At 40.4% G+C, this 27,070-nt stretch overlaps 1 protein-coding gene across 2 annotated transcripts in view; it reads right to left on the reverse strand.

Annotated features, from left to right (window-relative positions):
* Positions 1-531: 531 nt before the first annotated feature.
* The window catches only part of LOC311057521 (von Willebrand factor A domain-containing protein 7-like), a 28,980-nt gene continuing 2,441 nt past the window's right edge, over positions 532-27,070 (reverse strand). Inside the window, exons 3-19 of one of the 2 annotated variants that reach the window (XM_084074485.1) lie at positions 25,184-25,426; positions 22,190-22,388; positions 20,857-20,942; positions 20,542-20,635; positions 19,198-19,314; positions 18,860-19,046; positions 18,065-18,234; positions 17,106-17,218; positions 16,320-16,436; positions 12,078-12,284; positions 11,793-11,928; positions 11,326-11,478; positions 10,225-10,317; positions 9,933-10,039; positions 3,167-3,334; positions 2,262-2,579; positions 532-1,584 (exon numbers count right to left, since the gene is read on the reverse strand). In XM_084074485.1, coding sequence (XP_083930611.1) covers positions 1,168-1,584; positions 2,262-2,579; positions 3,167-3,334; positions 9,933-10,039; positions 10,225-10,317; positions 11,326-11,478; positions 11,793-11,928; positions 12,078-12,284; positions 16,320-16,436; positions 17,106-17,218; positions 18,065-18,234; positions 18,860-19,046; positions 19,198-19,314; positions 20,542-20,635; positions 20,857-20,942; positions 22,190-22,388; positions 25,184-25,402 — 2,901 coding nt within the window. In that variant the 5' untranslated portion in view covers positions 25,403-25,426 and the 3' untranslated portion in view covers positions 532-1,167. The remainder of the gene's footprint in view (positions 1,585-2,261; positions 2,580-3,166; positions 3,335-9,932; positions 10,040-10,224; positions 10,318-11,325; positions 11,479-11,792; positions 11,929-12,077; positions 12,285-16,319; positions 16,437-17,105; positions 17,219-18,064; positions 18,235-18,859; positions 19,047-19,197; positions 19,315-20,541; positions 20,636-20,856; positions 20,943-22,189; positions 22,389-25,183; positions 25,427-27,070) is intronic. The other variant, XM_084074486.1, reaches the window with a different exon arrangement.

Here is a 27,070-nt window from a genome sequence, read left to right on the forward strand (position 1 = left end):
AATTCTAGGGTTCAAGTGTTTAATGTAGAAAAACTAAATCCTATCACACAAAGATTTGGCGGACCCCCTATAGTAGCTCTGAGGACCCCCTAGGGGTCCCGGACCCCCTGTTTAAGACCCCTGGTATAAGTTATACTGTATTAACATATACTCCACCATACGGATTGGACACAATTACATTTTATTAATTAAAGTCACAAGATGCTTTAACCCACTTATCCCAAAAATAAAATAATTATTAAAATAAACATACAGTATTCAGACTTGGCTCCCACAATACGTATTGGGATTAGTATCCATAAGGATTTGTTCCCTGTACGGCATTGATTTTAATATTAAAGACCATACAAGTATGCCTGTAAACAGGAAGTAGGCATATAAGCAGTATTATGTATTCACATTTTGTCAGACCACAGAATAATATGTTATGAACCACCCAGCCAAATTAGAATGATTAAAACAATTGTTAAGGATATAAAAATTGGTTTCAAAGTCATGGAAAATATTTGTAGGTTTTTTTTTTTTTTGCAAGGCTGTAGGGGGTTGTCCCCTGAAGGTAGAGAAATAATTATTTTGCCCAGATGATGGCGATGCACTCTAGGGTATAGCATGATACACTGGCCTAAAGGTGGCGGTACACTCTAGGGTATACTGTAGAATCAGAAGACTGGTATACCTTGGGTGTACCATGGCATATTCCAAACTACACCAGTCTTCTGCCATCAGTGATTCTGATGACATCACTGAAACTCACCTCACCTGTACTCAGGTGAGGTGATTAGCGCCTCACAGAAAAACTGCTCTCAGCAGGAAATGCCCAAAGAAGGCATTTGTGGTTTTATTGAATGGCTTGCGCAGTCTTCTCTTAAAGGCAATGGCGTCTGGCACGGTGATTGGTTTTATTATTGTAACGCCCAAACGGCACCTATGTATAACGTAACGGGTATACTGCAGGTGTTTTGCGGTTAAGGCAGGTGTCCCAAAATAGCAACTTTTGCACGGGAACGCCGATTGCGCACGCCTAAATCCTCAAATAGTGGGTTTAGCCAGTATTGGCGATTACAGGGCCCCTAATATGCAGAACCCTGAAGGAGACAGGAAAGATGGAACCTACAGAACTTGGAAAAAGGGTGCAAGCAAATTTCTTTTCCACAACCATTCCTCTCTTCACATCCAAACAAAACTAACCGCCAGGCTGATCCAGAGACACTGAGACAAAATCAAAGTGTGCCCCCCAGCGACCACAGCTGCCGGGGTTACGGTCTCCGGAGGAGTTGTTCTCGCCTGCGCCACACACTTCACCGCATTTCCTGCTCCGTCGACCGCCACCAGCTCTACGTTCTGTGAACAGCAGGAGGCGGCGTAGGTGGCGAGCGTAACGTTCTCCCCCTCGGCTCCCACCACCGTGCTGGTGTTGAGGGTGCCGTTCCCTTGGCGGACGGTGAGGCTTTCGATGCCGGTGCCGTTGACTCCGTCTGTGATGTTCGCAGAGAATTCCCACTGGGAGGCGCTACAGAGCGAGGCACTGGAGGGACAGGCGGACACGCTGGCCTCCGTGCACACCGGGCGGGTTACATCCGTCACCTGGAGAGAGAGAGAGAGAGAGAGAGTATGAGGAAGTGCCAAGTGGGCACATGCAGAAATAATTTTAAATAAAGGGAATACTGAATGAAAGCTCATTGAAAGTTACTGCCTTGACAGATCTGGTGCTAAATCATTTCATTACCCCTGCCTCAGTATACATCAGGGGCCAGTTGCACCACCTCACACTAAGTTCAAACTTAGCCTAGTTATAGCTTAACTTAGCTTAGATTTCTTTGGCTATTCAAATATAGCAGATCTACAAGCTCATAACGCGGCACAGAGTGCCGCACTATGAGCTTGTAGATCTACTATTTTTGAAAAATCGTGAAAATGTGTGCAAATCTTTGAATATATATATATAACTCAAATCTTTGATTCTCGGGGTCCCTGGAACTAAGATATGTTACAAATGTTTAAAAATATATTTAAATATATATTTAAAGATTTGCACAAATCTTCACGATTTTTCTAAAAATAGCAGATCTACAAGCTCATAGCGTGACACTCGGTGCCGCTTGTAGATCTGCTATTTTTGAATAGCCAAATACATCTAAAAATGACAGATACTTTCCTGGTCTAAATGTTTTTTTTAAGCCATTTAAGCTATAACTAGGCTAAGTTTGAACTCAGTGTGAGGTGGTGCAACTGGGTCCAGGACCACCCACCCTACCCGTTACCTCAGCGACCACAGAGAGTCTGAGCAAGGCGTAGTTGGAGTCGGCTGTAGCAGTGTTTTCCGCCTCGACGATAAGAGTCACGTCGGATCCGGACGCGGCGTCGGCCGGGACCGTTAATACCACCGTGCCGTTCGCTCGGCCGCCTTCGGCTGTGGAGACGGTGGCGGGCGAAGAGGAGGCGTAGCTCCGGTCGTTGCTGATGCGCATGGCAAAACTCCCACTTCCGGTGGCGTTGACTACTCCGTTGGTGGTTGTGGATACAGTGAAGGGGATGGAGATGTTGGAGCCTGGTTTTACGGTGGTGCTATCGGTTTGAACCTGCATAGAGACCATGATGATGGGGAGTTATAGTAAAATCAACATTTTGCCCGCAGTGGACGGCAGGATAAAGGCAAGAGCTGAATGAAAAAGACATTTTGTATTTTCTGTTCAATAATTGCCAGTTTAAAGTGATGAACAATGGTAAAAAAGACAAACAAAACCGTATACCTGGATACGCCAACGGCCCTATTCTGGGCGCCGTCTTACCCATTATCCCTAAACTTCTTTGCCATTTTTTACTATTTTGAAAAACATTTTCAAATAGTTGAAATAGCAAATCTACAAGCTCACAATGTGTCGATGTAGATTGGCTAGTTGAACTACTTGAAAATGTTTTTCAAAATAGTAAAAAATGGCAAAGAAGTTTAGGGATAATGGTTAAGACGGCGCCCAGAATAGGGCCGCAAATCTCCAATTCTCTGAAAATAGCTGATCTACCAGCTCACAACAAGTTGAGTTCTGATGTGGTGGGAGCTTGTAGATTGTTTATTTCCAAATGTTCGCCCCAGGATAGGGATGAATGTATATCTCCAGATGTACAGTACACCTTAAACACTCAAAGTTAAAGATCCTGTTACATTCACCGTGACAGAGATGCTGGAGGTCTTTATCTGTGTGGAGGCCTGCCGTTGGAAGTTCCCTGCTGGTGTTGTTGATCTGGAGGTGGCGTTCTCTCCTCCTTTCAGAAGCAGCACAAATTCACCCGCTGGAAGGCCAGAGAACTTAACCAGGAAGTTGCCACCACCCAGCGACTGTAGAGAGGACAGAATAGCAGGCTCAAGTGACACCCCTGTCTCTGGAGGGCATTTTCTATCGATCGTAATAATCATAACAGTACTTTATTAAGACCTAAGCTTACTTTAGTCTCTACTGTCAAAAGTGTATTACTGTACATGGGTCAAATTCAAAGTGAGACATTCAATCAGTGTAGTATGGAAGTCCATAGGTCCAAAAATTAAATAATAAATATCACAATGAAATAAATAATACACACAATGATATAAATACAAAATACAATGAAATAAATAAAAAATACAATGAAATAAATACATTTATTTATTTATTGTGTATTTTTTTTTATATCATTGAGTTTTCTATTTATTTCTTTGTGGTTCTTATTTATTTCATTGTAACTTTTAATGTCAACCTATATATATTACATGATGCCACTTTTAGCTATTTAATCAAGTCCATAGGTCCAAAAATTAAAAAATAAATATCGCAATGAAATTAATAAAATCCACAATGAATTAGATAAAAAACACAATGATATAAATAAAAATACAATGAAATAAATAAAAAATACAATTAAATACATAAATGTATTTATTTATTGTGTAATGTTTTCTATTTTATTGCGTTTTATATTTATTTCATTGTGACTTTTAATGTCAACCTATATATATTACATGTTGCCACTTTTAGCTATTTCATAAGGTACATTGGTCCAAAAATGTTATAACAAATACAACAATGAAATATATAAAAAACATAATGATATAAATAAAAAATGCAAATAAATAAATAAATACATTTATTTATTTTTTAGTGTTTTTCATTTAATTGTGCTTTTTATTTATTTATTTTGTTATTTATTTAATGGTTCTTTTATTTCATGCTGTCTTTTCAAAAGAATGGCTTCCATTTACAGGATAATGGTTTGACATCGCCGTCTGTCAATCAACAGGAACGGGGCGGGACCATGGGGCGGGACCTATTTGCTGATTGGGTAATCCCTGGCTCTGGATTACTTTGGTCTGTCTGTAAACATAGGAGACTGAAGCCAGCTCCGCCATTTTTAAATCCCACTGAATATCACTAGTGTTTTTATCTGTAGGTAAAGTAGGCCTATTATAATCGATTTTGAAGTAAAAGTTATGGCATATTTGAATGAGAATGACTTGAGGGATGTGATGTTTACTTTAGATTAGATAGTTGTTGTTTTTTTCGCGGACCGCCCGCGGACCCCCCGCGATTTCCTCCCTCACAAAAATGATAGCCTACTTACTTGTTAATGTTTTTTTTTCTTCACACATTTGGTAAATAGATCAGAGAGAGAGAGAGAGAGAGAGAGAGAGAGAGAGAGAGAGAGAGAGAGAGAGAGAGAGAGAGAGAGAGAAGTTGCCACAATAAGGTGTCAACGAGGTGGTCAGCAGTGTAAATGGCTCTTACAATTTAAATAAGGCTACAATGACCGGTTACAGATACACTTCATCCACCTGAAAGGTGCGAATAGTTGCTACTGTACTTTTTGGGAGGGATGTTCAGCAATAAAAATGACCAAAAAAATGACAGTATCAGTATATGCTCAGGTTTAAAAACGTGACAGTGCTTACAGACAAATGATATGCTTGGCTTGATTAATAAGCTAAATTGAAAAAAGAAAGAAAAAAAACAGATTACAGGACAACAATATCAGATATCCCCATCATGCAAGAATAAAGACAGTAAACTCAAATAGCATTCAACGTGGTTAATGAAAAAAATATGTAATCAGTTACTTCAACTTGATTATATGCAAGTATAAAGACCGTAAAACTATATATACATTGGGGGTGGTTAATAATGAATAATACAAATTAATATTTGATGGGGCGCTGGGTCCGCGGAAGTTTACAAAATTGTGGAGGGGGTCCTTTGGTCCTAAAAGGATGGGGACCCCTGAGATAGAGAATGCCAGTGTTAAACATTACTTACAGCGGCCCTGAAGGTTAAATCTGTACTCCAGGTTAAACACCTGTATATCGGTATCAGAGAATGAACATTTTTAATTGAATGTTCAATAAGGAGGTTCAAGCATGTTTGTTTTTACTTTATTTCCTTTTTCCCCCATTTTTTTTCCATACGCAGAATTAGAGGGTAGGGTATCCAACAACATAATTAAGATTTGTTTTGTTTTCATTTCATTTAATTGTATTATTTGAATATTGCGTTATATATACATCGTGGGTTTTCCTTTCCTTTAATGCCTATGCGAACCCGGGGGTCTGGTGAAGGGGGTAAGAAGCGGCCTGGATTGTTTTACAATCACATGACCACCAGATCAGAGGAAGAGAATGTCCCTATTTCTAGCAGGCAAAGTGCCTCAGCATCGATGGTTGGATTGGGGTAAGTCCCTGCGACATACTAGCGTCATGTCCAGGGGATGTGCTTGTACATCAAGCTGCCTTACGCTAAGGAAACAGGCTCCTGCCCTATGGGCCTCAGGGCTCGGCAAGGCTTGCTTATAAGCATGGTATCTCAGATCTGGTTCAGAACCTGTATGGAACTGTCTCTGAAATCTTACAATTTGGGACTATACACAGTTGGATAATGTTGATCTTGTGGTCTTCACAGCCAATGGTCACCACACAAATCATGCCATAGCCAGTCAGTTTGTGCAGAATCTAGCAGATATCCTCTTCACTGGAGGAGCCACTCCTGGTACTGGGGTCATATCACTAAAACTACCCCCGTCCTCGTACCTCGAAGCGGGGAAACTTTGTCTAGCTGATAAGAGAGATTGAGCATTATACAGGCCCCAATAAGATGTCTCTATATACCAGCTCTAAACAAGTACCAAGAACTGATGCTATCCAAGATGCCATGTTTCAAGAGCACAGAAGGAGGACACTGCTTGGCTCTGTCAGCTCCACTCTTCCCCTGGGCTGGTTGGCCTATAATGTTGTGCAAGATCACAATGGTGATGAAGCTGAAAACAATAAGTGTCTTTGTCCGCTGCTTGACTTGCCCCCTGCCCATCCTGATACAGTGCTCAGTACCACTGCCTACTTAAGATACATCACTCAGCATGAGCAACAGTCATATAACGTTTGACATGCAGCTGTATGGTCGCTTGCCTGATCTAGTGAAGTGATCCACAGCGATGGTCATCAGTGGTGCTCAGACCTGGGATGATGCACACTCTAATGTCTTTTGTCGGCTTAACCCGATAACAGATTGATTCAACAGCTGTGGAAGTGGAGGAGCTAGTAGGTGTGTCATTTGGAGTCCATCTTTAATGGAAAGGCCTGGCCCAAGGCTGTGCCTTCTGCATGGTAGTGTCTGTTCTTCTTCAAGACTTCTTAGAGGAGGGAGAAAAGACTCATGAGTAGATAATGGTATTCCTGGAGAAAGCGAGAGAGCACCCCACAGGCTATACCTATGGGTGGATTGCCTCATCAGGGGAGCAAGAAAAGAATGGAGCTCTCTGCCCTCTTTGACTACGAACTCGGCCCGGTCCCTTCAGAATCAGCTTTATTGTCACATCACAGGTTTACAGAAGTAAAAAAGTGGGTGAATTTGTTTTTGTGCATAGTTCCCATCATATTATTTCCATAGAAAAAAAGAAAGGGAACAAAAAGAAGGGGGTGGGGGTGCAAGGGGGAAAGGAGATCAATCAAGTAAACAAATTATCTACATATTTACACATACCCATCACGTACCTGAGATAAGATATAATGTCATGTAAGCAGAGACAAACAGTTCACACAAATTCCCACTGCAAATGAAAGAGGTGCCTCTTTTTTCCAGTGTACAGATTGTCTATCAGTGATATATATTAATGTATTCGGCTGTTTGCTTGCTTACAACAATAATAAATATCTCTTCCTATGACATAGCTGTCCTGTGGTTGCAAAACAAACCACACTAGACCCCAGGGTTCTCACAGACATTACTAATTTACCCTCAGAAAAGAAAACAATTATGTATAACAAAACATTTTAAAACATAAAATAAAGACAAAAACAAGCCATATATATCTGGATACCCTCTGAACCTGCTTATTTTTTTTGGTTACCAACTTTGTATTTTTTTTTTTTTAAAGCTTTTCAGAGGGGAGAGACATTACATCACATTACTATGTATGGACAAACAGTTCACACAACATCACACACTAGCATAAAAAAGCATATATTTTCAGTACATAGATCAGTCAGTGATCATTAATGTACTCTATAGTTTGCCTGCTAGAAATAGGGACATTCTCGTCCTCTGATCTGGTGGTCATGTGATTGTAAAACATCCCAGGCCGCTTCTTACCCCCTTCTCCAGACCCCGGGTTCGCATAGGCATTAAAGGAAAGGAAAACCCACGATGTATATATAACACAATATTTAAATAATACAATTAAATGAAATGAAAACCAAAACAAATCATAATTATGTTGTTGGATACCCTACCCTCTAATTCTGCTTATGGAAAAAAAAACTGGGGAAAAAAGAAAATAAAGTAAAAACAAACATGCTTGAACCTCCTTATTGAACATTCAATTAAAAATGTTCATTCTCTGATACCGATATACAGGTGTTCAACCTGGAGTACAGATTTAACCTTCAGGGCCGCTGTAAGTAATGTTTAACACTGGCATTCTCTATCTCAGGGGTCCCCATCCTTTTAGGACCAAAGGACCCCCTCCACAATTTTGTAAACTTCCATCAAATATTCATTTGTATTATTCATTATTAACCACCCCCAATGTATATATAGTTTTACGGTCTTTATACTTGCATACTGTATAATCAAGTTGAAGAAACTGATTACATATTTTTTCATAATTAACCCACATTGAATGCTATTTGAGTTTACTGTCTTTATTCTTGCATGATGGGGATATCTGATATTGTTGTCCTGTAATCTGTTTTTTTCTTTCTTTTTTTCAATTTAGCTTATTAATCAAGCCAAGCATATCATTTGTCTGTAAGCACTGTCACGTTTTTAAACCTGAGCATACTGATACTGTCATTTTTTTGGTCATTTTTATTGCTGAACATCCCTCCCAAAAAGTATAGTAGCAACTATTCGCACCTTTCAGGTGGATGAAGTGTATCTGTAACTGGTCATTGTAGCCTTATTTAAATTGTAAGAGCCATTTACACTGCTGACCACCTCGTTGACACCTTATTGTGGCAACTTCTCCCTCTCTCTCTCTCTCTCTCTCTCTCTCTGATCTATTTACCAAATGTGTGAAGAAAAAAAAACATTAACAAGTAAGTAGGCTATCATTTTTGTGAGGGAGGAAATCGCGGGGGGTCCGCGGGCGGTCCGCGAAAAAAACAACAACTATCTAATCTAAAGTAAACATCACATCCCTCAAGTCATTTTCATTCAAATATGCCATAACTTTTACTTCAAAATCGATTATAATAGGCCTACTTTACCTACAGATAAAACACTAGTGATATTCAGTGGGATTTAAAAATGGCGGAGCTGGCTTCAGTCTCCTATGTTTACAGACCAAAGTAATCCAGAGCCAGGGATTACCCAATCAGCAAATAGGTCCCGCCCCATGGTCCCGCCCCGTTCCTGTTGATTGACAGACGGCGATGTCAAACCATTATCCTGTAAATGGAAGCCATTCTTTTGAAAAGACAGCATGAAATAAAAGAACCATTAAATAAATAACAAAATAAATAAATAAAAAGCACAATTAAATGAAAAACACAAAAAAATAAATAAATGTATTTATTTATTTATTTGCATTTTTTATTTATATCATTATGTTTTTTATATATTTCATTGTTGTATTTGTTATAACATTTTTGGACCAATGTACCTTATGAAATAGCTAAAAGTGGCAACATGTAATATATATAGGTTGACATTAAAAGTCACAATGAAATAAATATAAAACGCAATAAAATAGAAAACATTACACAATAAATAAATACATTTATGTATTTAATTGTATTTTTTATTTATTTCATTGTATTTTTATTTATATCATTGTGTTTTTTATCTAATTCATTGTGGATTTTATTAATTTCATTGCGATATTTATTTTTTAATTTTTGGACCTATGGACTTGATTAAATAGCTAAAAGTGGCATCATGTAATATATATAGGTTGACATTAAAAGTTACAATGAAATAAATAAGAACCACAAAGAAATAAATAGAAAACTCAATGATATAAAAAAAAATACACAATAAATAAATAAATGTATTTATTTCATTGTATTTTTTATTTATTTAATTGTATTTTGTATTTATATCATTGTGTGTATTATTTATTTCATTGTGATATTTATTATTTAATTTTTGGACCTATGGACTTCCATAGTGTAGCACAGCGGTTCTCAAAATTCCTCTCCTTGAGGGGTTCCAGGGGGTCCCCATGCTATCATCAATATCAATTTAACCACTTTAACCCTTATTTATACAGTACACAATCTGCGTTGTGATCTACAAGCTCACGTCACAAAATTGTGAAAATTTCAGAAAAATATTGAAAAAGTTGAATACAAATGTTCTCTTATGGGTGTCCCTGGCACACAATCTTTTCAGATGGAGGTCCACGGCCAAATTCATATGAATTTGGGGTGTCCTTGACATGAACATGTTTGGGAACCAGTGGTGTAGCTAGCATACCTGCACTGATCCGTTGACCTGCGATCCTGACTCTTGCACCAGAGACACCTCTCTGACTTCTGCTGTGTCGCTTCCTGTCACAGTGACTAACAGGCTGGCATTACCACCTACAAGGAGAAAAGGTCAACATGAGTTGAAAACAACAGTACCTCTCAAACGTTTTCATGTCAAGGACCTCCAAATTCATATACTTGGCCACGGACCCCAATCTGAAATACATTTTTTAAATATAGTCGAAAATAGACATTAACCCCCCCCACAAGACAAACTCATGATACTTTTTGGAACTTACCTGTGAGAAGACGCCCCTCTTTCAGACTGAAGTCCCCGTGGGCTCCCTCATGTGCCTCCACAAGGTTATAGATGAAGTTCACTGAACTTTGACCTGTATAACACACAAAAGCAGATCCTCAGCCCTACTGTTTGTATAAGCAACAGAATGCTCAGCGGCAAATATGCAGCCTTCTCTACTTGTTTATTGGCAGATGAAAATGTCTGTAATGAATGGTTGAGTCAACACACTTTAACAGAGTGATACATTAATGTAGCCTGGTAAACTAAACCCCCCTCCCTCCGGAAATCTCATTTGCATTTGATTTCAGGAAGGAGGTCGCGCAGGGAGTAAAGCTGCCCGCAACGCTGCATATTCGAACCAATCAGCGGCTGCTAGGGGCCGGATCATCCAATCACCTGCCTAGTAGCTTGAAAAAAAGAAAAACCTCTCTGTCATCGATTCTGCTTACGGAGTCTCAGATGGAAGTAGGCTGTGAAACAAACGTGTGTCGCAAGCTTCTTCCATTTGACGGTGTCGGGTTAACATTAATGTCCCAGTGCTGCACTTGTGGAAAGCCGCTTGTCCAATCAAAATGTTTTGGAATTTTGGACCATAATTAACTGTTCTATTATCTATAGCAGTGGTTACTGCAACAGCATCTACTGTACACACATACACATGTAAACAATATGATACAACTGACTATATCATTGGTTCTCAAAGTGGGGTCCGGGGACCCCCAGGGGTCCTTGAGGGGGTTCCAGGGGGTCCCCAGCTAAATGATGGATAGTTAGGAACCAAATGGACCCTTATGAGTGTGTACAAATGGAACCAAATGGACCCATTTGTACACTCTCAGAGTTAAATTAACATAGATTTTACATTATAAATTGGGGTCCCAGAGATAGAAATGCCATTAATTGGGGGTCCGTAGCCTAATGCATGTCAAATTGGGGGTGCTTGAAATTAAAATGGTTGAGAATCACTGCTAAAAATCTTCTCTTATGGGGGTCCCTCGCATATCTTTTCAAATGGGGATCCGTGGGCTAATAAGTGTCAATTTGGGGGTCCTTGACATGAAAACGTTTGAGAACCACTGGACTATATGATACAACTGACCTATGACCTTGAGAGAGTATCTGTCACTAGAGTTGACTCTAATATCCCATGATCCTGTTAGGTTGTCTGCGCTGAAGCGGAAGCGACGCAGGTTACCCACTGTGGAGAAAGAGCCCAGAGGGCCACTGGACTCAGTGGAGGCCTGAGATACTCCTGTTGGGGAGATGAGAGGAGAAACACATTGAACTGCTTGCTTCTGCTGAAATTATTCAGATAGCCATTCCTTATGCCTTATTTTATTTTTTATTTTTTCAGTTATAGTTTGAGTTATTTTGGTATTTGGTATTTCATTAGTTTTGGTTAACCATTATAACCCTGCAAGGTTACAATAACATGCACTTTTTCATTCGTATGAATTTAACAATTGTTTAGGCCTACATAGGATTTAAGAGCCTTTTCGAGGATACAACATGTTGTTGTGTTGGTTAGTGGTTACCTCTTGTACACATACAAACATATAATCGTACCTGTGGGGCTTGTGAGACTGAAGGTGAGTGAGGAAGCGCCTGTGATGTAAGCGGTTACGTTTATCATTGAGCCGTCAACTTCAAAAGTAAAGCTATCAGGCCTTCCGGGATTTCTTACTGCCTGGAAAACTGTAACCTGTACATTTTTTAGAAAGCTTGCAATTAGTTGTGTTGAAAAATACATCTGACCACTTTGCTAAATACAGTAATAAAACAATTGAAGGTAGCTTAACATTGTTTCCTAACTGCAGTTTGTAATTCAGTCAGTGGGATAGCTATTCTCACCACCGCACCCGCTGAAGAATCCTCTATAACGCTGGTAGCCTGTGTAAGGTCAGACTTTGTGACCTCGATGGCTTGACCTCCAGAGGCCCGAGCAAGGTCACGGTACAGTTGGGCTTCTGTTTGATTAATTCTGCGAGGAGCTGCTCCCTGCTGAAGCGTTCCCCTGCGCCGACGACTGGACAAGACGTCTGTCAACATGAAGGTCACCTGATAATAAATAATAATAATAAACTTTATTTATAAAGCGCTTTTCGTAAACAGTGTTTACAAAGTGCTTTACAGTGTCATGATAAAAACATCCATAGGCATAAACAACAATAGTCAATTTAAAAAATCTAACCAAAACATACACGTACATATATACATAAATACATTGAAAGTAACACATTTGAGACAACCAGTGTGGACGATAACTGTACTAAAATCTAGGAAAAGGCCTTGGTGTATAAATGAGTTTTCAGGAGTGATTTAAAAGATGACACTGACTTAGCTAGCCTTAGATCCATTCCAGAGCCTGGGCGCCCCGGGCCACAAAAGCCCGATCGCCCATGGTGGCGAGGTTTGTCCGGGGAACTTCCAAGAGGGCCCTACCTGAGGATCTAAGGCTGCGAACCGGTCTGTGCGGCTCCAGCATATCGGAGATATAGCTGAGAGCCAGGCCTTGCAGGGCTTTAAAAGTCATCAGTAAAATCATAAAATCAACTGATGGATGGAAGGGCAGGACAACAGAAAGGTCAAGAATTAGGATAAGTAAAGAACAGTGGAAAGCACTGAACAGGGTTCGTAGGGTTGTAGTACTCGAGACCGGTCTCAAGTCATTTTGATTTACTCGGTCTCGTCTCGGTCTTGCCCATGATTTTACTCGGTCTTAACTCGCTCTCGGACTAAGGGACTCGGGACTCTACCCCCACCGAGTCCACTCGAATCCAAGTCACTACAATGCAATGAAATCATTTTATTAAACCCATATTATGAGGAGCCCATTCACATTAACATTATAAGAGAGCTGTCTGGTGCTTATGGACAGCTATCAAATAATAATTATTTTTAAAAAATCTGGTCTCTGTCTCGACTCGGTCTCGCCTCCTGTTGGTTTCGGTCTCGTCTCGGACTCGACCCCCTCCCTGGCCTTCCGGACTCGGTCTTTACTCGGACTCGCCCCCCCCTCGAACTTGGTCTTGACTTGGACTCGCTTTAGGTGGTCTCGACTACAACCCTAGGGTTCAGCGTAGGGATTGGAGAATTGTATTTTAACTAATGGCAATGTAACATTTAGTTTGTTAAATAGAGGGAAATGGACCTGGTCAACAAGGACAGATGCAGTTCTTATAGAAGTCCTGTCAATATGCAAAGAGGACATTTAACCATTGTGAATGCTGAGGGGAGAGGAGCAGAGGTCATCAACATGTCCGTACACGGACAAACGTGTCCGCGGCAAGACTTGTCTATGCCCATTTCATTTTATTTTATTTCTTTTGAAAAATGTAAAATATAATCTATAGATTCTTTTTTTTCACGACAATGTAAAAACATACTAAATATTCACAATCTAATCTTTGAATTCAAATTGGTTTGAATCATTTTGGTGACTCGTAAAGTCACCAAATCGGGATGATATGCTCATTATTGCAGCCAGGAGATGTGTGGTATTGTACATCGTAAACTGTACATGATTGCACCAGGTGAGGACAAGACAGCTAGAAGTAATGTTTGATAATAGCTACCTTATTTCCCTGAAAATAGCAACATGTGTGTTTAGTCCTTTGTTGGAGAAACCTTTTATTTTTTAAGACAATGGATTCATATGTGGTGTGGTCAGACAATTAAACTGTGGGAAAATATCAAAAACAGAAACTGTTCAGAAGGATCCGTTTGCTACAAAAGCAGAGGAGGGCAGAACTGGACAAGTAAAGATTTTCACCGTTGAGAGAAAGTGTTTCAAAGTGTCCAAAAATAACAATATATAACTATAATTACACTCCACAATCATAATCAATGCAAACCCTTGATCCACAGCCTGGGGTCCCCAATCACCATCAGAGCCTGTACATTTGCTCACCTCATGATTAGGAGCCCTTGAATGACAGTAGTTGTGACACTGCATTCCTTTAAATCCTGTCATGCCCTTATCTATCATTATCTAATCACTCGTCATGTACATACAGGTGATGATGTTTTTGTTCCGCATATCTTACATCTCAACTATGCAACGTCTAAGACTTTCTCATCATGATAGAAGATTTCTCATCAAGACATCGCCGTAATGAAAAATAGTTTTGGTTTGGTATGGTAGAACTGGTAGAACTTGATCTCCTCCTGACCTCAAGTCACACTGTTCTCTGAAACGCTAGCAATCTCTACAATAACCATATGACACGCACCCACTCACCTCTACTGATCTCACCTCACCTCTCTCACCTCACCTCAGCACCTATAAATGGCCCTTTGCTCATGTAATGTGCGATGGAAGCCCTAACTGTTTGATGATGGAGAGGGCCACTATATTTACACCGTCACTCCAGAGGGCCACATTGCCTTTACTGTCGGGCCATTCTATGTCACACAAAAGTAGCAAAAATAGCAGATCTACAAGCTCAAAACGCGTCGCAGTGCGACGCGTTTTGAGCTTGTAGATCTGCTATTTTTTTTTTTTTGCAATTTGTGAATTGGAATCCTGAAAAGTAACATTTTGATTTGATTTCAAATGCATTTAGCTATACTTATGTTAACTTTATGTAGACTTCCATCATGCCACATTTAATGCCTGTCTTAGCCTCCTGTCAGTCTTAAGGTTCTTCAGAATCTGTAACCTCTTTTAACCCTGGCATCCCCATACTGGGCATGTGATTATAGGCCAAGAAAATAAATGAAGAACATTTCTGAAATGTTTCGAAAATACCGGATCTACAAGCTCTCAACATGTCATGATGAAATGTGTTGTGAGCTTGTAGATTGGCTTTTAAAACAATGCTTATATTTCTTCGTGGCTCAGTGGTTAATGCAGATATACTATCATTGTAAAATGTGTAGCACATTGTCATAGACAACATGGCATATTAGGAGTTATGTATTTCTGGTAAATAATTATTGATCACTTATTTTGTATATCTGTGGCAAAAATTGGATATCGATGAAAATGTCCATCACAAGCTGACATGGTGATGACCCCTGACTCGGCTGCAATCAATCAAATGAACCAATGAAATCAGCCAATCAAATGCACAGCTAATCAAATTAAAGGGCCTAGAAAGGATTTATTAACCTTAATATAACCTGGCCTCGCGTATTTAAAACTACAGTATGTGTTTTCTCTTAACGATGGCACATATTTGTCAGTCAGTAAAGGTTGTTTACGCACAGATTGATTTATGTTATACTTACTTACAGTAAATGAGTGACTCACCACATGTACGTGTACTGGGGCAAGCAGATCAAGGTCATAAATCATGACAGTTAGGTGCCTTCTCTTTAAACTATTGTGACACTGCATTTAATTCCTGGCATGCCCTTCATAAATCACTCATCATGTACAGTAAGCCTACATATCTTTTTTGTCTCTCAAGTTTCCTTGTTCCAGTAACACCTGAGAGAACAAGGAACAAGGACAAAATCCTTGACGTTTCCGTAAGAAGCATTTAAACATGTAATTATTACGTCTAATAAATCAAATCAAGTGTAGCTTGTAGTGTGTCTTTTTCCATTGTTACATTTGCATGCCCTGATCTTTCTCATCAACAGCAGAATACCTGATCACCTTAAAGGAATCCACAACTAGCTGCCAAACCAAACCAATGGTTTAGCTGGTGGAACTTGATTTGATCTACTGTACTTCTGTCCTCAAGTAACACTGTCCTTTGAAAAGCCAGCAATCTCTATAATAGCCATATGATGTATAATACGCACCCACTCACCTTTGCAACTAAGTGTCTCTTTTGCGATGGAAGCACTGTCTGTACTGATTAGACTATCATTATCCAAAGTATTCAATTTATTTTTGGGTGTGCCTCAGTAGTTATAAAAAAGCCTCGCTGAAAATAGCAGATCTACAAGCTTAAAACGCGTTGCAGAATATAGATCATGAGATTTAAGTGGTTAACTTTGAGATGTATACTGTATATAAGAATACAAAATCTGCACACCAGTATTGCTGCTCCCAAAGCGTTTGGAGTCACCAGGCTCTTCCTCAGACCTAACTTTGAGATGAAAACCACAGAGAGGGACAAAAGTGAAAACTTAACTCACCGACGTCTTGGTGCTCTCTATGAGGGCAGTCACAGCACTTTTCAGATGCTCGTCTTTGGCCGGAGCATCGGTGAAGACGAAGATGTCAGAGGAGGGTGGAGCCGCCGTCAGTGCAAGCTTTGTGTCACACAGCAAAGAACAAACTGCCTTTATTACAGAGTTTACATATGGTCTTACCGACCACAATTCAGGTCACTGTGGTAACTAGAAACTTCTATATTCATTTTGTAATCATCTGCGATAAAAAAGAATGTGAAAACACACAAAGAGGTGCCATTCAACTCTGTCCAAAAACAAAGTTTATCTAAAAAACTGACATTGTCCGGCAAATTGAAATATACCTTTACGTAATTGAATTCCATTCAATTGCAATTACAGACACAAAACAATTTGAACTAATCATCTTATTTAGCATAATTATGTCTTGTCAATGGGCACATTTTGCTTCTTAACCACTTAAACCCTCTCTTACAGTTCTGTGCCTGTTCCTTTTGAGCGGAGTCCCTCTGGACTTAATACTACTAGTAGTAGTGACCTTTCTGTTTTTACTATCTTCCCCGAAAATAGCCGATCGACAAGTTGTGAGCTTGTCGATCTGCTGTTTTCTGTGAAAGTTTTCCCCAGAATACGGATGCTGGTGTTTAAGTGGTTAAGAAAGAAATACACACATCCTGCCTTGCCATTCTTGGCGCATGTGCACGCATTAATACACACACGCACACATGCGCACATGCACGCACGCACACACACACACACACACACACACACACACACACACACACACACCCGGAGGCCAGATAAGCACATCTCTGGAGCGTCCCCTCCTCCTAATGCTCTCAGCTCATTGATGCGGGCTTTGAAGACATCTGAATCAGTTGTCACGCTCACAGGTCCAAATTCTGAACACACAAGATAGAATTGCTTATTTATGACCGAAATGCATTTAAATAGTGATACCAGTGAGGGTTCTGGCCTCTACAAGCTTGTAGATCGACTATTTTCTGTTTGATTTTTTTTCCCGGTATGAAATGTTATTCAAACATATTTTTGGTATACATTTAACAAAGGTAGGCCTACAATATATTTTTCCCATGGACCACCTGCAATTATGCCATGGACCACTAGTGGTCCGTGGACCACTGATTGAGAAGCAGTGCTCTATCAGAGTGCTCCCCCAAAAACACTTTAACTTACGGCCATAGAAGCAGCAACAAATGTGACAAGTTGCAACGTATGTCCTATCCTATTCCCACTGGATCGCTATGGTCTGGGGGTCTGCCGCTCCTTCCTGAAGCAGCATTAATATTACGCTAATAATTAAGCTCATTGCAGGACATTATTACATTATTATTACTTGTAAACTCAGACATCTAAAAATAAAGATGTTTGAGCTTATGAGCAAACAGTCCATCTTTAGCCTCTATACCAGGGGTCTTCAAAGTCAACGCCTCTACACCTATAACTCTTTGCCAAAAATAGCCGATCTACAAGCTCACAACGCCTCGCACCGCGAGGCGTTGTGAGCTTGTAGATCGGCTATTTTTGGCTAAAGTTCTCCTCAGAAAAAGGGATGCTAGGGTTCAAGTGGTTCATGTAAAAAAAGAAAAATCATATCACAAGGATTTGGCGGACCCCCTGTAGTAACTCTGAGGACCCCCTAGGGGTCCCGGACCCCCTGTTGAAGATCCCTGCTCTATACATCTCTGAATGTTTGCAATAAGACACATCTCTAGTATCTCTACTACCTGGGTCGTTGAAAGGGACCAATATGTAGGCGGAAGGCTCTTGCGGGGTTCCCTTCTTACTGTCGATGATGAGGAAGGAGACTCTCTTAACCTCGTTTATGTCGTCACGCATACTGCCAGTGGTGTCAATGACAAAACACAGCACCGAAGCCTGGGAGAGGCCCATGAGTCTGGGAGAGCAAGAGAGTGGAAGTCAGACTGAAACAGTGTCTCTAAAATGTTTTGCTCAAATTTCCGGATACATCTCTCATCTATGGCCATTGGAACTGGCTCATCTCTATTATAATGTGTTGTTGTGGATGTAAAGTAGCTAAAATTAAAGAGGTGGTGCCATGGTTTTGCACTTTTTCTGTTTTCCATGTGTCTATGAGGTTGATAGAACTTCATTAAGCCCCCTGGTGGTGTTTTTATGGTGTGTTATGTCTTCTCTGACTATTTTGAGTTTCTACCTGGAGGCTGAAACCTTGAGGGTCAAAATGCCAATAGAAAAACAGCCCTTTAGTAGTACAATTGTACCCTCCCCCTCATTATCATAACACAACAGGTGTGGGCATGAGGAGGAGGAGGAACTAGGACAGGTGGGTGGTGCTAAGGTGGTGGAGGAGGTGCTAAGGCAAGAACCAGGTATACTTAATGAATTGGAGGCGTGTCCAAATAAAAACATAATTTTAACACTTTCTGTAGACTTTTTTGAAAAAAATCTTCCTCCAAGTATAACCATAATACCTGATGATTATGTTTAAGGGGGGGGGCATCACTGAAAATCACGACACCCCGTCTTTAAATAACTCTTACCGTAGGAATCCCTTATCACCAACAACCACTCTGATTTCCTCCAGTAGCTCCATCGTGGCATCAACAGCTAGGTTAGCTGCTCTATGGTGGAGGGGGCCATGACTGGACGAAATGGTGTCCTTATTGATGCCCCCAATTGGGTCCTGCCGGCTGCTCTTATCAGGTGAGCCACCATGGCTACATTTACCTGAGAGGGGGAGAAAAGCTCTCCAAAATTATCTGGCCAACTATCCATGGCCCACAGCGGGTCCCCAGTGAATCAGAGGCCCATAGATTGTGGTGCGGGCGTGCGTGTGTGCGTGCATGCGAACATATGTGTTGTGTAATATGTGCAATACCTGCTGGTTTCGTTGAGGAAAATAGATTGAAGTATCCTGACGTGAGAAGTCCAGTTGGCAGGAGGTTGTCCATGCAACTCTCTCCTGTACAGTTCCTACAGGTTGGCGTGTTTAGGCCTACAAAACATATCAGCAGTACGTTTAAATGTGGATGGAATAAGGTAATCTGGTTACATGTATCAGAGATGCGATTGCAGATTATTTGATCGTAAGATCACTCAGAAACATGTTTCAAAATAATAAGGGCAGATACATCCTGTTAATTCTACGTTAAAATAATCAAACCTTTCCAAATTCAAATCAAATGCTATATGCCAATATCGTGAAGTAATACAATATTGCTGAGGACATTACTGAAAGGAAACTAGTTGTTTGTGCAACTGATCAAAAAATCTATATGGTAATCAGATTTGTAATGGATTACAGTTTGAAAGTAACCTTGCATATCCTTTACTCTGTGAGCAGGTAAAGCATCACAGGGTGGAACATTTTTGTGTGGGTGTGTGTGTGTAGTTTGTGTTGCATTGTGTGACCACGTTACAAGACAAAAAAACAAAACCTAATGTGGGTGCACCAGTATGTGATTGCAGATGTAGCAGGTGGGATAAGAAGGCGTGGGTGAGAGGGAGAGAGACAGAATGTGTTTGTGTGTGACATTGATTTATTATTTATTTATGATGAGTCCAATGACATTTCTCATAAGTTGAGATAAGATCTACCGCAGATGACTGACTGGTACCAAGGAGAAAAACCTAAGAGAATGTGGGTGCACCAGTTTGTGTTTCGATGTAGCATTTGGGATAACGATTGACTTGTACACAAAGACCTCCAAACAACAGCTGCAAATACTACTATATAAGAGTATTATAAGAGTACTATATAAGCGATAAGATGTGGCTGTGGGCGTGTGTCTGTCAGCTAGTTTCTTTGTCTCACTCTCCAACCACACCACTTTCCCCTCTGTAACAATTCATATATAGTCTACCGGTAAACAGAATGGCCTCCCTGTCAAATCTTTAGCTATTGATAGTAAGTTACTATGTGCAGTTTGTGAGCCAGAACAAACGATACAGGTGAAAGAAGGCTGGTGGATTAGATGGTGGAGAGAATTTGATGGGGAGAATTTAGCCTCAACACCCCAAAATAATGGTTATTTCAAGAAGATATTCCCGCATACTGCTACACAACCTATTTCCCTCGTTGGACACACACACACACACACACACACACACACACACACACACACACACACACACACACACACACACACACACACACACGCACACACGCACACACACACACGCACACACGCACATGCACACACGCATGCACGCAGTCTGTTACCTGCCAGGTTCTCCAGAGGTTGGTCAGGCCTGACCAGAGCGCTGTAGGGAACACTGTTGCCCAGCTCCACCCAGTTACTGTGGCTGTAGAAGTCCTAAAGATAGATACAATATGGCACAAACATCTGTCATTCATGCCAACAGCAAAAAGTAAAGTTTCACAGTCCGTCCTGTAGTCTGAAGCATCAGTAGTAGCAAAAGCATCACCATAAGCCCGGTCCGCACCGACATGGTTCGCAATGCGATTAAACCGTTGCAATATGTTGCAGAGAGAAATTTGATCTATTCATCTCTACAGTATGTCTATTTGTCTCACCTGTAGGGTGTGACATATTGTGCCCAGGGCCAGTCTCCCTGCATTGTAGATCTCCCACTTCACGCTGAATTTAATAGCTGACACACCTAAAGAGTACCACAGAATTTGAGAAACATTGTTGGAATTGTTTATTTCACCTTAACTGATCATAATAAGTGTCTTTTCTCTAGAACCTGAATATTTTCCACATATCCTCCTATACTTGGCTTTGGTTTAATTGATAAAATGGCTTCAAAGTTCACATTTGAGATATTAATGGTCTATCCTTCTGACCACAGTGACGTCACGAGTGCTTTATCAATCATCCGCCATGATGTTGATGTTGGGTCAACTCACTCAGCATTGAAACCATTAAAAAAAGCAAGGTTCTTCTTTCTTGGATATTTATTTTCTTGGTTTATATGCCTTTTCAATGTCAGCCAACTATATCTGTGGGCTTCAGCCAAGTGTACCAGCACGTTATAGCAAAAATGGACACTTTGTGGACTTAAAATAATGTCCATAAAGACCACCTGCTGATGTCTGGACTAAGCTATGATGATGTAACAATTTAAAAAAAATCTCAGATCTAGCTTGTTTTATGTATTAGAGTGTATATCAGCCTTGGGGGAAAGCAAAGACTTAACAATTGACTTGACTATCAAAATCTCTAACAGGTTTACCTACATTATATCATCCTGCCTGCAAATAGATGAATTAACAGTGGTGGACAGTAATGAATTTAGAACATTACTTAAGTTGAGTACACTACTTAAGTACATATGTAGCCTACTTTACTTGAATATTTGTATTGTGACTCACTCCATTACATTTCAAAGACAAACTATAAAAGTCGAAGGCTGAAATTTAGAGAGGAGAACATTCTGGATATTCTACGATAAGACGCTATGAGGATCTTTAAAAAAAAACTGAGATTTTATTACGGTTGAACAACATCTTAGTCTTTAAGACTAGTATAACACTGGCTTCTCTGTGGTCAAAGATATGCTTTAATAGTAAGATCATTAATATTGGAAAATTCTCTAGTTGTTCCCAAAATAGTAAAAGGGCAGCCTTCTTGATTTTTTCGTTTCGTGCACATTTTGGTACTTGCATCCACTTGTGAAAGATCTTAGTGCAAAAATAAAATTCTCTGCTATACTAATTGTAGGCTACTTTAGACTTCACAACATTTCTAGGAAGGGAAAAAGTACATGTATGTATGTATGTATGTTAAGTATGAACCACTCAAGCCTAAAATCCTATTAAAATTGCCTAGAGGGTGGGTGTCACAATCGTAACATCCGGACTTGTCCACCACTGCTGATTGAGTTGCTACAGGAAATATATGTACCTAGTGTGATGATGTGCCTTCCTGCCTCGATGGACTCGTCATCAAAGTGACTACGAGCTGACAGTGGCAGCAACACGTCCACGGCGGCGTTGTTGAGGTAGATGTCAATGATGGCGTTCTGGAATCTGTCGGTGGAGATGAGTCCCTCACCAGGGGAACATGCCTGCTGCACCTTAAACACTGTCAGGCTGTCATCAATCTACAGACAAGAGAAAAAAGCGATGAGCAAATGCTGTAGTATTTGTATGCATGACTAGGGGGTGTACAAAGAGGAAGGGATGGAACCAGGGTAGCAGAGTATGATGGTTTGACAAAAGGGAGTGGATATTCAGCCATCAGACAGCATTAGATCATGAAGGGTCATGTATATCCACCACCTCCGCACATATTTTTCTTGATATACGTATATTTAGTTCTTATACTTATATATCAACATATTGACACAAAAAAAAATCGTATAGATGTTTTTTTATAATCGAATAAATCGATTAGTCTGATTAACTTCTTAACCCCTATACTTCGTTGTACGATGGTCGTGTAGCAACTCATAATGTAATAACGGTTCATAATGTAATAAACTAAATGTAATAAAAGCTAATAAAGGGAACGAGGAAGACGCAGAGAACAGAAGCAGATGGAAACCCATTATCTGTGGTGGCGACCCTGATGGGAATTAGCCGAAAGAAGAAGAACAGTTGTCTGCTGCTTATCACCCAAAGCTTTAAAATGATATCTCAGACATATCAGTTTTTTCTTTTTATTAAAAGTTATTTCAGCCAACAACCTTGTCTTCATCTAACCGGGTTCCCCAATTCGTTTTTACAAATTATGTCTAGGGTACATTGCACAACCTGCAAACAGATTGGGGCTTGGGGGGCAACGTTCCCGCTACTCCAGTGACAGGGCAGATATAGTGTTGTTGCTGCTAATACCACCATTATTATAATTTAGCCCTGAGATTCTTAAATCCTGTTGAGGGTCACTCAAGGAAAAATGCACTATATAAATTTGAGATATTTTCGCTTTTCTTTAACCCTTGCATTGTGTTAGAAAACTGCATCCACTTGTGGTGTTTTTGAAATTGATTGATTGATTGAAATTTTTATTAGGCAAAAGAATGTAAAACAACACAGTTACATTTATAATGCTTTTGTCTAAAAGGTCCGGCCAAAAAAGCCCTTGCGGGGTTGTTTCCGTTGGGGTCCTTGAATTAATTTCATAGACATATATAGTAGCAACCAAACAGTTCAAAAAACATAAGAATACAGAGGGGAAAAAAATATACCATTATGTACAAAAAAGGCATGAGAAAATAGATATACAAAAAAAAAACATTAGAAAATAAAATAAAAAGTATGTACAAAAAAAAGGGGGAGGGGGGGTCGTCTGTCTACAGGGAAACTGGTACTAGCTCCTCTTTAGGCCTCCAGAGAGTTTTTAGGGCTGTTTTGAATGAGCCCAGTGAACTGCATTTTTTGAGGGATGGGGTTAGACTATTCCATTCCTTGGTGGCAGTGCTATAGAAGGATTATTTGCCCATGTTTGTTTTATGGGTGGGTGTTACCAGATTGTTGTTTACGCTCCCTCTAGTTTTGTGACTGTGGGTGTCACTAACTTTTTCGAGGTACTTATACAGATATGCGGGTATAGGGGGCATTTCGGGCAAATCTGCATTTACAATTTTGAAGACCAGTCCCATTTTTAGTTGTATAACCCTGTCTTCCACCCTGAGCCAGCCTAGGCTGGCAAAGTGAGTGGGAGAGAGGTGGGTCATGGGCCCCAGTCCGAGAAGTAGTCGAATCAGTTTGTTTTGGGAGGTTTGAAGCTTAGTCTTCAGTGACACTGAGGTGTTGGAGTACCAAGAGGAGCTAGCATAGTCAAAAAGGGGCTGAATCAGGGCCCCAGAGAGGGTCCTGAGTGCCTGAGGGTTGACAAAAGAGGAAACTCTGCCCATAAATCTGGTTCTCTGGTTTACTCCTTTGAACACCTTTGTTGCCATGCTTTCACCTGTCAGGTGTTTGTCAAGAATACATCCCAAATAGGTAATCTCTTCTTTGCTAGTGATGATTGTGTCATCGACTTTGACCTTGAAGTCATTGACCTGCATTTTACTGAGGGAATGTTTGGTCCCAAATAGATTTGTTAGCGGTTAAATCAGCCCAAAATAATACAAAAAATAATGATTTTCATTATTGTTTTTCTCCTACCTCATAGCTGACTTGTAATGCATTCATATCCATGTAAACACTTTTTAAAATATTATTTTGGGTTAGGGCTAGGGTTTCATCTTTCAATATATCTCGTTTTCAATTATAAAAATGTTAAAATTCACTCATTAAATGTACTATAATGAAGGCAATGGATAATGATGTTATCTAGCTATAATAGAATAATTAAGAATAATAATTAGAACACACTTCCAAAAAAACGTTATTAAAAAAAGACTTGTTTTCGTTTAAAAAAAAATGTCAATATTATTAAAAATAGTGACACTAGTGGTGTTAGGGTCCGAAATGACCATAGAAGGTAAAAAGTATTTTATTTTTCATAAACTCAAACTTTATTTTACTCCTGATAGCAAATTCTAATTGAGGACAAGTCTCTCTCACTCTCAAACATGTAAACATTGAATATTGACAATTTGGGGGGAATTGAGCCACACTTCTCTGCCGGGTCATTTTGGACCCTAAAACCACAAGTGTCACTTTTTTTTATAGAGACCATCAGAATTAATTACAATTATATATCATTTTGTTACGTTAAAATGGCTATTTCTGAGGATATCCTGAAGCCTCGTTCCAATAAAGAAATGTAAAGGGTACTTTTTACCTATTTAAACTTGAAAACGGGTCAAAAATGACCCTAACACAATGGAAGGGTTAATAATCGTTCATCAACATAATCAAAGGTTTGAAATTGTGATATTGATTTGACGTCATATGGGCCAGCCCAAAATTCAGGCATACAGTAGCTAATAGTCCATTTATATCTCACCTTCAGCCTGAAGTCTCGACCCTCAGCGGCAGCGCGGATCTGACAGACTTCTGCTGTCTTTCTGAGGATGGCTCTCACTGTGATCTCACGATGAGTGATGGATTTGTCTTCAACAAAGAACACAAATTCAAAAAATCCAAGTGGATTGAAGCTGGCGGTGAAGCTCGGCAGGCAAAGCAACAGCGCCACCAGGAGGACAGAGGACTGTCTTGCAGCCATCTCGGAGAATGAGGAGGGTGCTGTCTTGAAATGGAGCAATGAAAAATGTCATTACTAATTCCCCATGTCAAATAAATAAATGAATAAATAAATAACATCCCGTATTTCTTCCTCTCTCCCCTCTCTCTGTCTCTCTCTCTCTCTCACTCTCTCGATGATCGAGCTCTGGTCTGACATCACTCACAACAGAAACTGTTGCCTAACAAGGACGATTTGCGCTGAAGTTGACCATTGCCAGTCCATATAAAATTAATAAATAGGCATATTTGCCGATATGCGCTGACATTGTTCATGTCCAGTCCATTAGTATGGGTATATTATATGCCGATTTGCACTGACATTGGGCATGTCCGGTCCATTAGTATGGGTCTACAGTATTATATGCCGATTGGCACTGACATTGGGCATGTCCGGTCCATTAGTATGGGTATTGTGGCAACCCAGGGGAATACAGGTGAGATTCACAATAAAACAAGAGACTCAGAGTCAGTTGGCTTGTTAAATTAAATAGTCTTTTATTCAAACGATTCAGGGGAAAGGGGAATTGGGGCAAAAGCAACTTAGGAATCCTCCCGTCCGGGGCTTGGGCCTGTACATACGCTACACACAGGTGGGGGCTCCACAATCCTGGGGGTAAACAGAGAGAGAGCAGTGACTACTATGTTTCAGGGTTCAGTAGGTTTGGAGCTCAGTCGGCCTAGGGGGGAGGGAGAGAGAGAAACCAGGTGAGCGACAAGAGTATAAGCACATCCAAGGTGGTTCCAAGTGTTGGAGTTAAGTCTTGTACTCACTTGCAAGATGTCCTTCCTACTAGCTTCCATGTGGAGCGGAGTGATGTGGCCTGCTTCCTCATTCCTCCAAACTGACTCTGCAGCCGGCTTGTAAGCCGGCTATTTAAAGGCTCCCCTTGATTGCCTGACTGGCTGCAGGTGAGTCCATTGCCAGGCTCCCAGTGGCTGCAATACCTGGACAGGATAATACACTCCACCTACCACCTCCCCCAGCCTGAGCTTAGGGACCCGCCCTCTCTGTGGAATAGGCCTGGCTGTTTCCCCTTGTCTGCCACAGTATAGACGGGTTTCCGAGCGACGTCATCACAGAGCAGAATGCGCAATCTGCGCATGCCTGGGGGTGGAAGGCGCGTTCGAAAATACAGCCCTGAGCGGCAGTGAGCGCACTGGCCAATACAAACTAATAGGCGAGTGTGCTCCGGTGCTCCGGTGCGTAATTTCCAAACGCACCCATAGGCTTCCCCCCGCAGCTGCGCGGTCATATTCCTCTCAATGTTTACTAACAGGAAACCTGTCTATACAGTATTATATGCCGATTTGCACTGACATTGGGCATGTCCGGTCCATATATAGGCATATCTGCGCAAGTGCGCAGACAAACAGCTTTAACTTTATTGTATATAGATGCAATTAAGCAATAAGAACAACACTTGTACAAGCACATATTTGTCTGGCATATAGCCCATGACAAAAATGTTAATAAACAGCTTACATTTGGGAAAAGAACGAAGAAAAAAAACTCAGCTTCAATCAATTTCAGATTGATACAAACCCACTGAGGAAAAAAATGCAGGAGCAACTGTATATAGGTCCCTGCCCACCGGTTTATTTATTTATTTTGTCACAGACTGTAGTTAAAGCTCCTGTAGGCTACTTA

This window comes from Gymnoscopelus microlampas, assembly GCF_963454915.1.
Source record: "Gymnoscopelus microlampas genome assembly, chromosome: 2".
Lineage (NCBI taxonomy): Eukaryota > Metazoa > Chordata > Actinopteri > Myctophiformes > Myctophidae > Gymnoscopelus > Gymnoscopelus microlampas.